Raw genomic sequence first — 14,706 nt, forward strand, 5'->3', positions numbered from 1 at the left:
AGTAAACTGTAGTTTCCTGTCTGTCACTAAATTGCCTGTTGTCATCAAGACCACCCGCAGCACATCACCTCCCCTAGGATAGCTTGTGATTTGTATTACCTTTCTCTCCCTTGCGCTCTGTTTCTGCTGTGTTTTTTATTGAGTGGCTTGGCCATAATGGAATTATTACTTAGGGTGAGGATTAACTGATTTGCCACAGTGGGTTTATAATAATAGTTATTCCTTTCAGCTGAGCGTAAACATTGTTAAACTGCTTGAGTGACTCAGGTGGGACGCCTCTTATCTGCAGTCTAAACTTGCTACCGGGCTTCCCTCTGCACTCAGCTGGGACTGGGGTGTCCCCATTTCAGGGACCGTCCCGAGGTGGAGGAGGAGGAATCACTCTCTACATGTGTCTCTCATGCAATAGGCAACAGAGACCGGAGAAATAGCTACGCTAGATGGGCAGTGAAGTAAGAAAAGTTACCTTGGGAATATAGGGCCCAGATCCCTAAGGATGTTTAGGTGCCTCTCAAGCACTGGTTGGGCTCCCAGGTTTTACGGGGGCAGCAGCAGCAGCAGCAGGGCTTGGGAAGAGAGAGGGGCCCGGGGCTGCTGGGCAGCGCTCCCGCAGCACTTTGTGGGAGCTGCCTCCCAGGGGCTGGGCGCTGGGAAACCGTCCCCCGGATTCTGCTCCCACGGCTGGGACCTTGGGAACAGCGGGAGGCCGGTGTGTCGTGCGCTTCTGTCACCGTGGGATTCGGGTGTAAAGTGAACCTCTGCTGCAAGGAGCTACCGAAGGGAAATCCCACAGGGGTTTGGGTGCGAGCTTCCCTGATGCTCGGTGGCAGACTTCCCCGTTGCAGATGTAAAGTTTGGGCTGATGCGGTGCTAACAAAAAGTTATGACTCTGATGAAAGTACTTTCTCTTCCTTCTTTTCTAGATCATAACTAAAGAGAAAAGGACAGTGTGTTTGGGTTGAGAAGAGGACGAGCTCATTAGCCATAATGTATATACCGTCAAACAACACTCGGAAACTCCCTCAGCAGTAAGACATCCACACATTGCATGTTAACGAGATGAAACAAGAACTTGGAAATCCACTGCACACTGTTGCCTATATACTTTGTACATTTAATTGATATTTGTGCTGAGGTGATCTTATTGTCTAAAAACTACAACATTGTCTATCTTTTCTAGCACAGAAGTATGCATATGGATTTGAATATGCATATGTAGTCTATTTCCTACATAATCATGTATGTCACCTTGAAAAGACAGACGATGATGTAACCATAAATCTATTATGTATTGGTACGTCTGTAGACCAAGATATAATTTTTTAAAGTAAGTTTATTTCTTTCAAGGTTTACAAATAACAAAGGTGCACCTTGTATTTAAAATTGCCATTATAGATGAGAGCGTGCATGCACAGTAATTTTTGTTTAAGAGTAATATTTTTAATGTAATAGATTGTAAGAAGTGGTAAGAGAGGTATCTGACAGAGATGAATGTGCCAAGCAAAACCACAACTGTGTATATTTTAAAGCACATCAATGGCTTTAAGTACCATGTTGTTAAGGATTCTCATGAAGTGCCATAGACTGTACATCCGATTAGAGTATTATTTCTGCAGTGTTATTTTCAGAACCACGTTTTCACTTACTTTACTAGTACTAATCAGTCAAAGGGCACCATTCTGTTTCAAACCAAAGCTGTCTCAGAAATGGCCAACTATTCCTTACAGTAACAGTAGACAGCACAAGAAAGATACTCTAGCCGTACAAATTAACCCATACTGGACATATATATAAACTATTTTAAGGCATTGTAGTGTAATATTTATGCATATTTTACTGTATAACATGATATACAAAAGGGAAAAGCCATTTCTGAGACACAGTAACAAACGTTTGAGGAACTTCTTTTGCTTCTATTTATAGCCTCTGTTGAAAGTCAAAAGGACTATAAATGTTTTGCAGAGTTGGGTTTCACTTTTACTTCATCAAAGTCACACTTTACATGGTGACTCTAAACAAAGACAGAAGAAGCACTGACATCAGATGCATGACAAACCAAAATATGAAAAAATGGAGATGTTAATTAGCGTAGAAATTGGGTGGGTTAAATACTTGGGTGAGTTTTATATGTGATTTTTTTGTTCAGATTAACTGCTTATAGCCTTAGAAAGCCTTTACAAAATAAAAACAAAAAAAATAGATGTGCATTCAAGTTTTAAGAATGGATTCATCCAAAGGAATTCCTTTTTGTGGTTTGGATGTTGCAGCTAGTAAAGGATATTTTTGCTCTGTTCAGCAAAGTGCTGAAGTGGGGGCCAGGTCACTGGTAGCGTAGCGTGGAGTGGAAGAAGCGCGAGTTCGGTTGTAGAACTCTCCATACTTCCAAGTTTACTGCGAGTTTTTATGCTTGAGAGAGATGCTTTATAGTATAAGAATGATGTGTTGATTTTACTGATTGTACTGTACATCTATTAAAGCCTTAGATTATTACATTACGGGTTAAAACCCATACCAATGTAATTTCAATCGTGTTAAGAAAGTATAGGTGACTTCACATGTTATTGTAGTTACTTAACATTATAGAATATTACTTATTTTTTTTCTTGTTAAAAGTGTAGTTTTTATTTCTTACATTTATTAGATTGTTTTCATTTTCTATTACCAGTTGAATACCATTTCAGTTTATAGAATTTTGTTTTATTAGAGTTTACTGATGACTTTTTCAAAATACAAAAAAAAAGTAGTTTTCTTCATAACATACTCAGTTTTGAATTTACATGTAGTGTCATATGAGTATTCGTATTATTGTTAACTAAATGATTTATATTTTACTGATTTAATATTACAATGTAAGAATGTCAGTCATTGTTAGTTCTTGTCTAGTTTTCATTAAAAGAACAAAGATCTTTTATATGGATATCTTATAATTATATAATCATTGCTAAGTAAGAAGTTAAGTTGTTGCTATCGCAACAATCCTGGCAGACAATTGAGTAATATTTTGATGATTTATTTTGTTTGTAATTAGTTATTATGAGAAAATCTAGTTCCTAGATATTAGAATAAAATTTATTTTCTACTGTATCCATTTCAAATGTTAAAATATTGTTTAAATATTTTTTGAAATCCCTGAATATCAGGCCTTGTTATAAATAAGCTGCATAATCAATAGATCAAGGGACTTTTTGTTGATAATCCAAATACTCAAAGTTTACGTAACAAGAATTATAGCGTGTGTGTGCAAACTCTTGAGGGTTGATTATGCTGCAGTTTAGCATGTGGGAACGTATAGAGAGAAGGTTGACTTTTTGCACTTCTGTATATAGTCAAAAAAGAGAGAAACCTGTATAATAGTAAGATCTTATTTTGAATAAAAATGTCTATAATTACAAGGAGTTTTGTTAAGGCTAATAAAATGACAGGCTGAACAAAATTGCTTGCAAAAGTGGCACAGAGTTAGCACTCCATACCCCTTCAAAAAAGTTGCTTTGCTTTATGTGGACAGCTTGTAGTTTGCCAGGATTTTTTCAGCTGGAAAGATATGCCATCCTTCCAAGATCTCATGACTGACAAAAGCTCCACTGGTTCAAATCTGCCTGAAAATCATTAATAAAAAAAAAAAAAAAGAAAAAAAAAAAGAAAAAAAAGCAGGTACTTCAAACCATCAAGGTGAAATCATGGATCAAATATTCCGTACATTATTCAAAAACTACTGCATGTTTAAAGTATCAAAAAATATATTAAAGATATATGCTATTCAAACCAGTTTCTGACAATTTCAGTGGTTTATTGTTCACAAAAAAGATTCTTCAAAACAAATACTGACTTTCACAAAAGAGTTAAATCATGAACAGGCAAACCAAACAGCACACCGTAGCTGTAGTTGTTATGTGATTATTTTTTATTGCTGTAGTGGTCCTGTTCTTTTAGCAGGTGAAAAAAAACCCTGGGAAATTTTACCGTTTTAATGGAAACCGTTCAGGAAACCTTGTCATTATATATGCCAAAGCTGGAAAGAGAAAGTGATTAGGCCATTACTGTATCTGATCTCTCCAGTACTCACACTGAATGATTAATGAAGTTGCACTTACTTGCAACCCCGCAACTTTCATCTGCTGAAAGGACAGATGTGCTTGGTTTTACTATTATGTAATCACAGACTTACTTTTTGCTTGTAGTTGCTCCAAATTATGTACTCTGTCCTGGGCTGCAATTTGTTTTTATGCTTATTTTATTATTACTGCTATAGTTGACCTTGCTGTATGGAAAAAATAAAGTGAAATTGCCCTAATAAAAGTTCTCTTTCTTAATTACGTTTTTTTATATCAGGTTAAAAATCACACCGCTTTCTTTTGTACACGTTTTTCACTTTATCTGCACACTTGTTTGACTGAAGGGATGTAATTTATTTGTGGGGAAAAAACCCTATATGCTGGTCTCGGGGGGGGTTTCTTCAACAGTGCATAGTAAGTTAGATATACAGGATATATATTAAGAGTGCTAAGCGTACGTGACATTATTGTTAAATCCAGAGGATAAATGTAAAGTACCAGGGTACCACAGATCCAGACCAAGCTGTTATACCCTCAGGGAGAAGAAAGGGACCCTCAACATCTGCCCCCGGTGTTAGTGCCCACGGCAGGGGTGCAGCGAGGCGGTGGCTGACGTTAGAGGGAGCCCCATTTCCACACGTTGCTCTTCCTTGATTAGTCTCCCACAAATCACTCTGAGAATCAAAATTGTTGACCAAAAAATCACAGGCTTCATTCGGAAAAGGAAACGCATCGGAACGCTTGTTTTCCACGAGGATTTCAGGTGTCTCCTTGTTTGTTAGCGCAGCCTGAGAGACCTCACAGAAGAGCTGGTGTTTCAAAGGCCGGTTTTATTTACCTCATTTCTCAGCTCAGCACATCAGGATGCCTCACTCCTGTCGGCTGAACACCCGGCTCATTTGCGCTGTGTTTGCGTCGATACCTGCGATGACACTAGCATTTTAATTTATCCTTGCATTTAGCTGCTAGGTGAAAAAATAACGTGTCAAGCAGCACGAAGGTTCTAAATTAGCAAAAAGAACACAACTTTTCTTTTCCTCTCCAACCAATGAAGGCGGCCACGGAGGTTCCCGAGGTTAATCAGACGGCTCTGACAGCTGCTGTCGGTTAGTGCTCCCGCGACCGAAGTCCGGCACTGCCCTGGGAGCCAGCCCCACGGGAGGTCACTGTCACGCAGGACCCTCCGCCGCAGCCGGGTCAGCTCTGTCCCATTGCGCCCGGGCAGTGCCGGGGGGTCTCGGGCCGCAGCCGCTGGAAGCGGGTACCGAGCAGCAGCTCAGCCTGCGGCGGGGCTCTCGCCGGAGAGCCGAGAGAAATAAAACCGCTCGGATGCTGAGGAGAGCCACGAGAAGGAGCTCCTGCCAAAGCGGCGTCGGCGCCTGCGGCTCGGGAAGCCGGTGGTCGTGGCACCTCGCCGGCCGGGGCCGGGATGGTAACAACGGCAGGAGCAATTAATAACAACTGTGTTAAAACCAAGATAAAAGAATCCTGTCCGAAGGGATCCATGTGTGTCTGCAGCTGAGACGCTTTCTGAAACGAGGAAAGGATTCTCGGCCTTTGGGGAAGGAGGAGCAGGAACCTCCTTCAGCAACCTGGGTCTGGGCAGCTGGGGACCACGGCCGAGCCTTTCCCTGAGCTCCCCTTCCCTCCCCAGCCCGGCGCGGCCCTCATCTCCCACGGGAGCCCTGCGGGGGGGTCAGCGCCGCAGGGACACCCACCGGGACGCTGCCTGTCGCAGCCTGGGAGAAGCAGTCATCGTCCTGCCTCTTGCTTGGCGGAGTTAGCGAGGGAGTTTTAATTGCCTTTGTGTGATTTGTGAGAACGGGGAATGGCATCGGGAAGAAGGAGGTAGAGTAATTCTGAGGGTCTTTTTCCATCCGGATGCTAGTTGTAATAAAAAACAAGCCCATTTCCTGCCCAAACGGAGCTGATCACACCACTTTCTGCGGTCCCGGCAGCGGCATCGCACGGTGCCTCGTGCCGGCTGCCAGCGCAGCCTTGGCGCTGGGGAGAGGTGCCGGGTCCTGCACGGCTCTGCCCGCCGGCAGCGCCCGGGGACGCGCAGCGAGACGTGGGGGCCGGGGGCCCGAGCGACCCGTCACCGGCGTCGGCCTCTGCAGCCCCAGAGCTGCTGGGAAAGCGGGTTTGGAGAATTGCTCAGGTGCCGGGGGGTGGGTGTGGGTGGGCGTGATGGGGCTCAGCTGGGGATAAAGGGCTGGAGGCAGCAGGGCTGCAGGGAGCTGTGGCTGCAGGAGGGAGCTGGGGGCTTCTGGATGTGCAGGTAGGAGCTGGTGGCTGGGGTGGGGGCACGGCTTGGGGTCCCTGGGCGAGATCTCCGGGAAACGGCTGATCCGCAGCCTCAGGAGGGCACCGGCACTGGGGGAGACCTTGCCCTGGTGCTCGCGCGGCGCGGGCTGAGGTCTCCTCGCCGGGTCAGCCCAGGTCCCCTCGTTTCTGGGTAATGGCACAGAGCAGCGGTGGGGGCCACGGTGCCGGAAGATTCCCCTTGGGGTTATGCCTCCGTCGTGGCTGTGAGAGCGAGTGGTGAAAGTACAGGGTGGTAATGGGTCCTTGATGCTGCTTTTTAAGAGGGGGACGGACCTCCCGCAGCTGACCTGGCCGAGGTGGTGGGGCCCTTCCATGGGGGACCTGCCTGCGGCGCGGGTGCGCCCCTCTCAAAGCGTTCATTGCTGTGCAGAGCTGTCGGGTGTTGGGAAGGCACGGCTGAAGGGCCCCAAAGCAGCTGACGTGCAGCTGCTTTAGCTGGTATTTCTCGCTGCGTGTTGCTGGCTGGTGGTGCGGGGATGCCCGGGGTGGGGGGGTGGCTGGTGAGAGCGAGGGTACCCGGTGGTGCTTTGTGGTGCTTCTGCAAAAGCTCCGACTTGGTGAAGGAGCTGTGCCGTGTGCCGGAGGAGTGCCGTGGCGTTTGCGGTGGGATGCCCTGCGCTGGGGGCCCACCGCCTGCAGCCCCCGGGGCTGGGGGTGGCGAGGGAGGGGGGAAAGTCTCCCTTGTTTATATAGGAACTCCAGGAACAAACTGAAAGGTGAGAAGTCAGTGTGCTGTGTGTTTCATGGGAGTTGGTGAAGACGTTGGAAAGTGCGTTATCCCTGTGCTAATAAACCACAGGAGGAAATGAATCACAGCGATATTTCAGGAATGCACCACAAATAAATGTGCAGTTACTCCGAAGCACCCCGAAAGCGCTCCGAGGGCGCAGCCAAACAGCGTTCATCACATACGCGTTCTCAGTACCTAAGAATAGCCAGTTTGGAGTCTTTTACCCATCACAGGAACTTAGCAAGCTTGTCATGGCATATATGGGCAATTACCTGGCACCAATAGGGAAACATTCAATTAAATAGTGGCAAGAGAAGTGACAATTATGGGATGGGAAAGACGTGCTGTTTGCAGAAGAGCATAGCCTGTGGCACAGCGCGGCATGTTCAGCCCCCCTTGGGGCGAGGGGAGCAGGGTCCCTCCCTGGCAGGCACCCTGTGAGGGGTGGGATGGGGGTGCTGTGGGCATGGTGCGGACCCTTGGCTTTGGGGGTGGAGAGAGAAAAACCGCTTCGACTGTCTTCACGTGCCCTCAGCTACAAGGTACTGGGGCGGTGGGAGGCACCTGCAGCGCTTCCCGAGGATGGGGGATGTATCTGAGCGCTCGGGGGAGAGAGCCCACCCCGTCCCCTGGGCTGGGGGAATGGGAATGAAACCGCAGGGCTGAGTGTGGGTGCCTGAGCCGTAGGGTGCTGGTGAGATGCCCAGATGGATTTGGCCAGGAAGGATGCTCGTGCTGGAGAGCAGCATCTGCGCCGGAGAAAACATCCAGTTATAAGGGAAATGTTTTTTTCAGTGCTGTTATTAATCCCAAGCCTTACTCGCCTGCATGTGCTGGTTGTCCAGCCCTGGCTGTACACGGAGCGTGCGGTATTTGGGGCTATCCGTAGCCCCGGGAGCAGCTTTGCAGCTGGGCTGGCACAGCCGGGGCTGCCTCCCGGCCATGGCACTCTGCAGGGGCATTGCAAAACGCTGTTTAAGGAAAGCAAACAAATGCTTCTGTAGAGCAGTGTTGCTAATTGCCTTTTCCACCCACGTCTCGGTTTTCTCTTCTCAGTGAATACTTCTGGTCCAGGAAAAGGTCAGCAGTGGAAGTTGCTGCTTCCTACCTTGCTCTCAAGTACGGCTGTCTTTTAAGAGCCCTAAACCACACTTTATACAAAACGAACCCTATCTTATTGTTAGCATTAGTAGGGTGCAGTGTCATGGGGGAAGTTCCTGTGGTGACGAGCTGACCTCTGCTGAGTGGGTAAGGGTCAGCCAAGCAGCTTGTCTTGGTTAGGCTGAAAACGGACATCTGTGTCCTGCTGATAGCAGCTCGCCACGGGTCAGGCGCTGCATCTTGCCATCAGCGTGCAGAAGAAGAGCTTCTCCCAGTGCTCGCTTGAGCACGGAGTCTATCTCGGTGTTCGTGTATGCATTCGGCAAATCCAGGTGGGCCTGCTCGGGGTCGTGCCTTCGTGCAGTGTCAGGGCACAGAGCCCGGGCGGCTTTGGAGGGACTTTGCTTGTCCCTTCCCTCCTCTTCCTGCACCCACCGCTTGCCGAGCAGCCGGGATCACCAGCGCCTGCCCTCGCCGCCGGCACGCTTGGCTTTGCCGCCCCGCAGCAGAGCCGCTCCGGTGCTGGCTGGCTGTTTCAGCAGAGGCACGTTTAATGCTGGGTGAGTTTGGGGGCTGGCTCGGCACCGAGCAGCAGCAGCGATGCTGCAGCCCGGGGTGCCGCTGGCTCCGGGTGCTCCCCGGGCACACGCACACAGGACCTGCTGCGGTGGAAGCGTGGGGTGTGCTGAAATCCCGAACGAGAAGCACGAAGAAGAGCCTGGCTCAGCACCGAGCGCTCAGCGCGCGCTCGTTGGCGGTAGATAAAAACCAGCGTCGGGCACCGAGAGCCGCTGCGCTTTGGGTCCGTGGGATGCGCTGCGTCTCGTTTCATGGGGTATTTTTCTGCAGCCAGTCAGAAAGTGTGGCAGCAGCCTGCGTGGGGTGTGCGCATCCAGCCGGGGGCTGTGGGTTTGTCTTTTCTTCCCCTGTCCCAGGTCACCCCCGCACTGTCCCCCCCTCCCCATGCAGCACCATCGCCCATGGTGGGCAGGAGCTGGGGCCGAGTGCTGGGTTTGGATGATTCCGGCGATGCTCTGGGGCATTTGGGCGAGGGGGCCCCCAGCCAGGGCTGACCCGGTCCACCAGCCCCGCGCCGGCAGCCTCTGGGGTGGAAATAGGTCTGAGCTCTGGCAGTGCCGTGAGCCTGGGCGAGTGACGGGCAGCCACCCACCCGTGCCTTGTCCTTGCCGCTGGCTGCGCGCTCAGCACCGCTGGCCTTGTGCGCTTGTGCCGCAGCGCGCGGGGCCGGTCGCCGCTTCTCACGCCGCTTCTCTGCGACTGTACCACGCGTCCTGCAGCAAAACCGGTCTGGTGGTGAAATAACGCCTGTATTTAAAGTGCCATCTTCGTAATTAGTACGCATGCACGTGCCAAATGGACCAATCTCTCTCTGGTGTCTGGCTGGGTATGCCGCTGCGCTGCGGGGGAAGATGGGCAGCTCCCCGGCCGGGCTGGAGGAGCAGCCGGTGAACAACAGCCGGCGCAGCGCCCGGTGCGTTCCTCGCGGTGCCAGCAACCGCAGCCTGCCTCGCAGCGTGTTACCCGAACGTGGGGCTTGGGATGGCAGGGATGCAGGAGATGCCGACACCTCATGGTGAAGGGGTCTGTGACTGTGGTTACAGGGCCTGTGGCATCGGCAGCCGTAAGCAAAGGGGGGAAAATATATCCAGTGTGTCATTTTACCCAGCCTCTGACAGCTGCTGCTGGCTCCAGCTCCTTCCTCTGTTCGTAATTTCTAGTGCAAAAAGGAAAATGATTTGAAAAGATCGTTACTGCATGAAACCCAGTTCTGAACATCTGTGCTGAATTGAAAATTTCATCCTAAAATAGACACACAGATACAGAGTGAAAAGGAGCAACTTATGGAAGAGAGCTTGCGGGAATTAACAAGAACCTAACTTGCCCTACAAAATTGCTCTGGGGGTATCTGAGCATCTATCAGCATTCCTTCCTAACTTCGCTGCCCGCTGCATTGCTGTATTAATTTCTCCCAATACCAGGTATTAGTCACTTTAACTGTGTCCATTCTCTAAAACAGCTTCATGCTGTTTGGAGGACATGGCGTCTCTGAAGTGTGGTGCTAGGGTTGGGTCTGCGTTGCCCTTTTATGTGTTTTATCTGTAACACAAAATCAGTAACGTACGCCTGAACATAACCTACCTCTTCAGTTGGTGCTTGGTTTTATGAGTTGCCATAATGGAGTTTCAATTTAGTCTGCAATTAAATTATCTCTGCTCGTCTTTTCGCGCAGCTCGGAGCAGCCCGTTCCAAGAGCCCTGTGCTCTCGGCACAGCCGTAGTTCAGCAGCACTCTACAGGGGTGCCCAGGCCGGCGTCTGCTCACCTTTAGTCTTGAGACAAGAAACAGAACAAAAGGTGACGGCGGCCGAAGACGCTGGCTCGGCAGCTGATGGAGGCTGTGTGCCGGCGCGGGGGTGTGAGGGCGGCGGGGCGGGTGACGATGCCCGTGTCGGTGCCAGCGCGGCCGTGCCCGGCGGGGCTGCCGCGGCAGGCAGGGCTGCCCAGAGCTGCCAGCCAGCCTGGCCCGGTGAAGGATTCCCCGAGCTGTGCTGTTCGGGGAGAGAAGGCAGGATTCACCCCGTGACCCCAGGGCTGAGAGCTGCCCTTCCCCTACTTCATAGGGAGCAGAGGGAAATAAAGCACTGTGTGGCTGAGAGGGTTTTTTTTTGTTTTTAATCGCATGTTGTCCATAATGTAAAGCTTTATCTTGTCCTCTTGCCCCAGAAGCAGGGCTGGCTGATGCTGGGAGGCACGCTGTCACCGGGAAGCTCTTCAGCCCTCCCGCTCAGCCACCGCCTGGAAAACCCCCGGAGTCGCAGCTAACACCCGGTGTATTTTGTAGGGAATCACTTTGATCGTTACTATTTTTAAAGAAAATTCTGGAGCTTGGCTTGAGCGTGCCAACTTAAACTGCTTGGAGAAGGGCCAGGGTTAGGAGGTAATTTATCACTTGAGTAGGTCGGGGAGAGTAAGCACATACGTTAGGGACCTTACCAAAACCAGCTGAAAATATGTTTGTCGTCTTGTACCTACAATGTGCTTGAGACTGGTGGGCAGTTCTTACCGGCTGTGAACAGAGAAAATCTCAAAGTCTGGCTCTTGTGCTGAGGGATCGCGTGCTTCCCAGTGCAAGGAGCACGAGCCCTTCCGTAGCTGACCTCTTTTTTTCCCACACTCCCACCCCCTTTTAGCGTCCACTTGTTTCCCGGCCTCCCCCCCCCTTTTGGCCTCCAACCCCTTTTGCCCGGCCTCCCACCCCCTTTTGCCCCTTCAGCCTGCCACGCTTTTGGCGCCTTGACTTTTTTTTTTTTTCCCAGTCTCGACTACTGATTTTTATTTATTTGTTGTATGGCCGTCCCTTGTTTCTGCTGTCTCAGCTTTTCCCCTCTCCGCTGAGCCCCTGACAGGCTCAAGGAAACTGTTCTCAACTGTCCCATGTCTTCAAGGCCAGGCACAGCAAAACAAACAAAAAAAACCCCCATTGGGCAGGATTTGGGTCGGACGCGCTGCTTTCCACATCCCGGAGGAGCTGGGTGCAGCGCCCGCCGTGCCGGTGCTGCCCTGGAGCTGCTGCGGTATCGGGTGGTGGTGGAGGAACCAAAGGGCAATCCATCTTCCTCCTGGAGCCACTCAACTTGGCTCCGCACACGAGGAGCAGCAGCAGCGTCCCGCTGGTAATCCGGTTGCCTCTCCCGGGGCAGGCAGCATGTCCCCTGGGACTCCTGCCCGGCAGTGTCCCTGCTGCGCGATACGCTTCTTATTTAAATCCTCGAGAAAATTAGAACGCAGAATTCATTTACTGGGATTTTTCTTTTGCATTACCAAGCCTTCGGCGCCCGCCTCGGGCCCCAGTCGGTAACTGGAGCTGCTCCGCGGGGCTCTGTCCGCGCTGGGGCTGGGTGTCCCCGAGCCGTGGGGACCGGGGCGTGCAGGCAGGACGGGCTGGGGTGCTGGGTAGGACACGGGCAGGCAAGCGGTACCTCTGGGTTGCACGCTGGATCTGAGAGGTGCTGCTCGTGTAGAGCAGAGGTACCAAGCGATGGATTGCGCCCCTTGTTCCTCAGGTGCACCGGCATGGCGCCTGGCTGATCTTAAGCAAGATAAAATCGCGAGGGCGCTCGTTTTCCAGACCCAGAGAGACAGGAGGAGCTGGTGTGTCGGAGGGGCCGGGCGCCTGGCAGCGAGCCCACCTTGTGCACCAGCAGCCTTCCCTTCGCTGCCACAGCAGCCCCCCCGTGCCGCCGGCCTCGGGCGTGGGAACGGGGTGCTGCGGTGCCGGGGGGAGCCGTGACCCGTGAAGAGCTGCCTAAGCAGAAGTACCGTCCGTGAACAGCCTTAAACATTGCAAAGAAACGAGGGCACGCGCTGGTCTGCCTTAGCTACGCGGGCTTGCCCGGGATGCTACAGCGAGTACTTGCCACCTGGGCTGCTACCCGTGTCTTGGGCTCGGCGAGGTTCTGTGTCCAGCGCTGCCTCAGTAATTGAACTTTAATACGCTATGCGTTCAAGTTTACTTATATACTGGTTCCTCCAGAGAAAAATAATCTAACTAGGTGTTGGCAAACACGGACGTTGGCCTGTTGTCTGAGGCAGGCTTCTGCATACCCACGCTCGGTAACAAACCTATTAATGACAATAATAAAACGACCACTGTAAGCTTAAGGCGGAACCGGTTCCATCACTGCTGGAACTGCTCAGGAAAACGCTGGGGTGTTTCAATTCTTGTTAGCCCCCATAACCACAGCCATCCCTGATGGTGGCCGTGTCCCTCGGGCAGGCTGTGTCTCGGGGACCGCGTGGTGAGGATGCTGCTGGCTGGGGCAGTGCCACGGCTCTCCGGCCCCGGGTCCCTGGCCAGGACTCACCCGTGCTGCCCCAGCACCGGGTGCCAAACCGAGCCCGGCCCCCTCGGAAAGCTCTGCCCTCGGCAGCGGCAGGGTTCAGCCCAGCGCAGAGCCTGGCGTGCAAACGCTCTGCCAGCAAAGTGAGGGCTTTGGTTACCCCCCCAGGTTGTTACTGACTGCCTTCGGGTACTCCAGTCGAACAGAGCGCTCGCTGCCGGAGAGCAAACATGCCAGGTTTGCCGCTTTCTGACTCACCAGTACGTAAATTGGGCAATCTTCTGTTTCCCAACCTGTTTTCTTTCTCAGGAACTCGGTCTTCACTTCGCTTTCAGGACAGCAAAGACCTAATCCAGCTGCTAGTTCACACATGCATCTCTCTCCCTGCTCAACAGATGCCGGCAAAAGCCCTCATTTTTCACAAGAAGGAAGACGGAGCTGTGCCCGGTGCCCCGGCAGCGGCGTGCCCGCCCGCCGGACCTCGCAGGGCTGTGACCCGCTCCCCTGCGGTCCCGTCCCGCAGCCTGAGCCGTGTCCCGGGGTCCCGCCGACCCCGAATCGCTCCCAGGGCGAGCGCTGCACCTGGGGGCCGAGACCCCCCCGTGAGCTGGGGGCTGCTGCGGGGCCGAGTGCTGCCCCGCTCCCGCGGGGACAGGACGGGACAGGACGGGGCTGGCCCCGTGTCCCGAGATGCCCCAACACGCAGGCGCAGGGCGACGTTCCATGGGCAGCACCCAGCGTCAGAAACTGCCAGAACCTAACTCTGTTTTTCACATGCCTCTTCCGTGTCATTTCATATTCAGCGCTAAAATGTAGGCCTCGCCACTTCCCAATTTATTTTCTGGCATTTTACATTTCACCCTGTTTCAGTAACTCGCAGTGCTCCCCTTCCCCGGTGCCTCGCAGCCCTGCTCCTGGAGGGGAGTACCCACAGCCTGTTCTGCCAGGCAGATCGGCATCCCTCCAGCCTGCTGCTGGATGGATGGATGGCAGGAGAAGGGACACGCTTCCAATCCTTCCCCCTATTTTTTTTTTCCTCTTTTTTTTTTTTTCTTTTTCTTCTCCCCATCCTAATCCCAGGCAATGGTTTGTAATGCTGCAGTCTGAAGATACCCACTTGTGACAGATGAGCAACATTTTCTTGTACTTTATTTGTAAATTCTTTCCCAATAGAGTGATTATTAGTAATTATATGAACCAAACTGCTACTTAAGTCTCTCGCTTTCCACGTGGCATCAGTTCAGGCTACTACAGGGCAGAAATCATTGAAGAATTTGGCACCCTATTTCGAGCATGCTGTGACAGTCCTCTCGGGCAAACAGAATTTCGTATTAATTTTTTAATCCCTCATGTCCTACCCTTCTGAGCTGAAGACTCATTCTGGGAAGAAATCTGTTAAATCCGGCACGTGACTTTCTCGCAGCGCCGCTTGCGCTGTAGTTTTGAATGGGAACAGGAAGAAATGTGTCAACAACTTCGTGTCTCTTCTTGTCTGGAAAGCGGCATCCCTTGCCAAGTCGGCAGCGCCTTTCGGCGAGGCGCGCCGCCTGCCAAGCGCGTCCCCGCGCCGCGGGCGCCAGCACCCCTGGGGCGCCGCTCGGAGCCCTGCGGACCCGCGGTCCTCGCCCGCGGCC

The 14,706-nt window shown here is 51.7% G+C and overlaps 2 protein-coding genes across 30 annotated transcripts in view; both read left to right on the forward strand.

The window, feature by feature from the left end:
* MBNL1 (muscleblind like splicing regulator 1) overlaps positions 1-4,310 on the forward strand; it is a 113,227-nt gene extending 108,917 nt beyond the window's left edge. For all 25 annotated transcript variants that reach the window (XM_041126944.1, XM_030029337.2, XM_041126946.1 and 22 more), the window contains one exon: positions 924-4,310. Coding sequence is in view for 1 of the 25 variants with exons in the window: in XM_041126951.1 (XP_040982885.1) it covers positions 924-934 (11 nt within the window). In the remaining 24 variants the exon portion in view is untranslated. The remainder of the gene's footprint in view (positions 1-923) is intronic.
* A 3,821-nt stretch (positions 4,311-8,131) lies between these two features.
* The window catches only part of P2RY1 (purinergic receptor P2Y1), a 43,469-nt gene continuing 36,894 nt past the window's right edge, over positions 8,132-14,706 (forward strand). For 4 of the 5 annotated variants that reach the window (XR_005933414.1, XR_005933415.1, XM_041126849.1 and 1 more), the window contains exon 1: positions 8,132-8,771. The gene's annotated coding sequence lies outside the window, so the exon portion shown is untranslated. The remainder of the gene's footprint in view (positions 8,772-14,706) is intronic. The other variant, XR_005933416.1, reaches the window with a different exon arrangement.

Source organism: Aquila chrysaetos, chromosome 10 (genome assembly GCF_900496995.4).
Source record: "Aquila chrysaetos chrysaetos chromosome 10, bAquChr1.4, whole genome shotgun sequence".
Lineage (NCBI taxonomy): Eukaryota > Metazoa > Chordata > Aves > Accipitriformes > Accipitridae > Aquila > Aquila chrysaetos.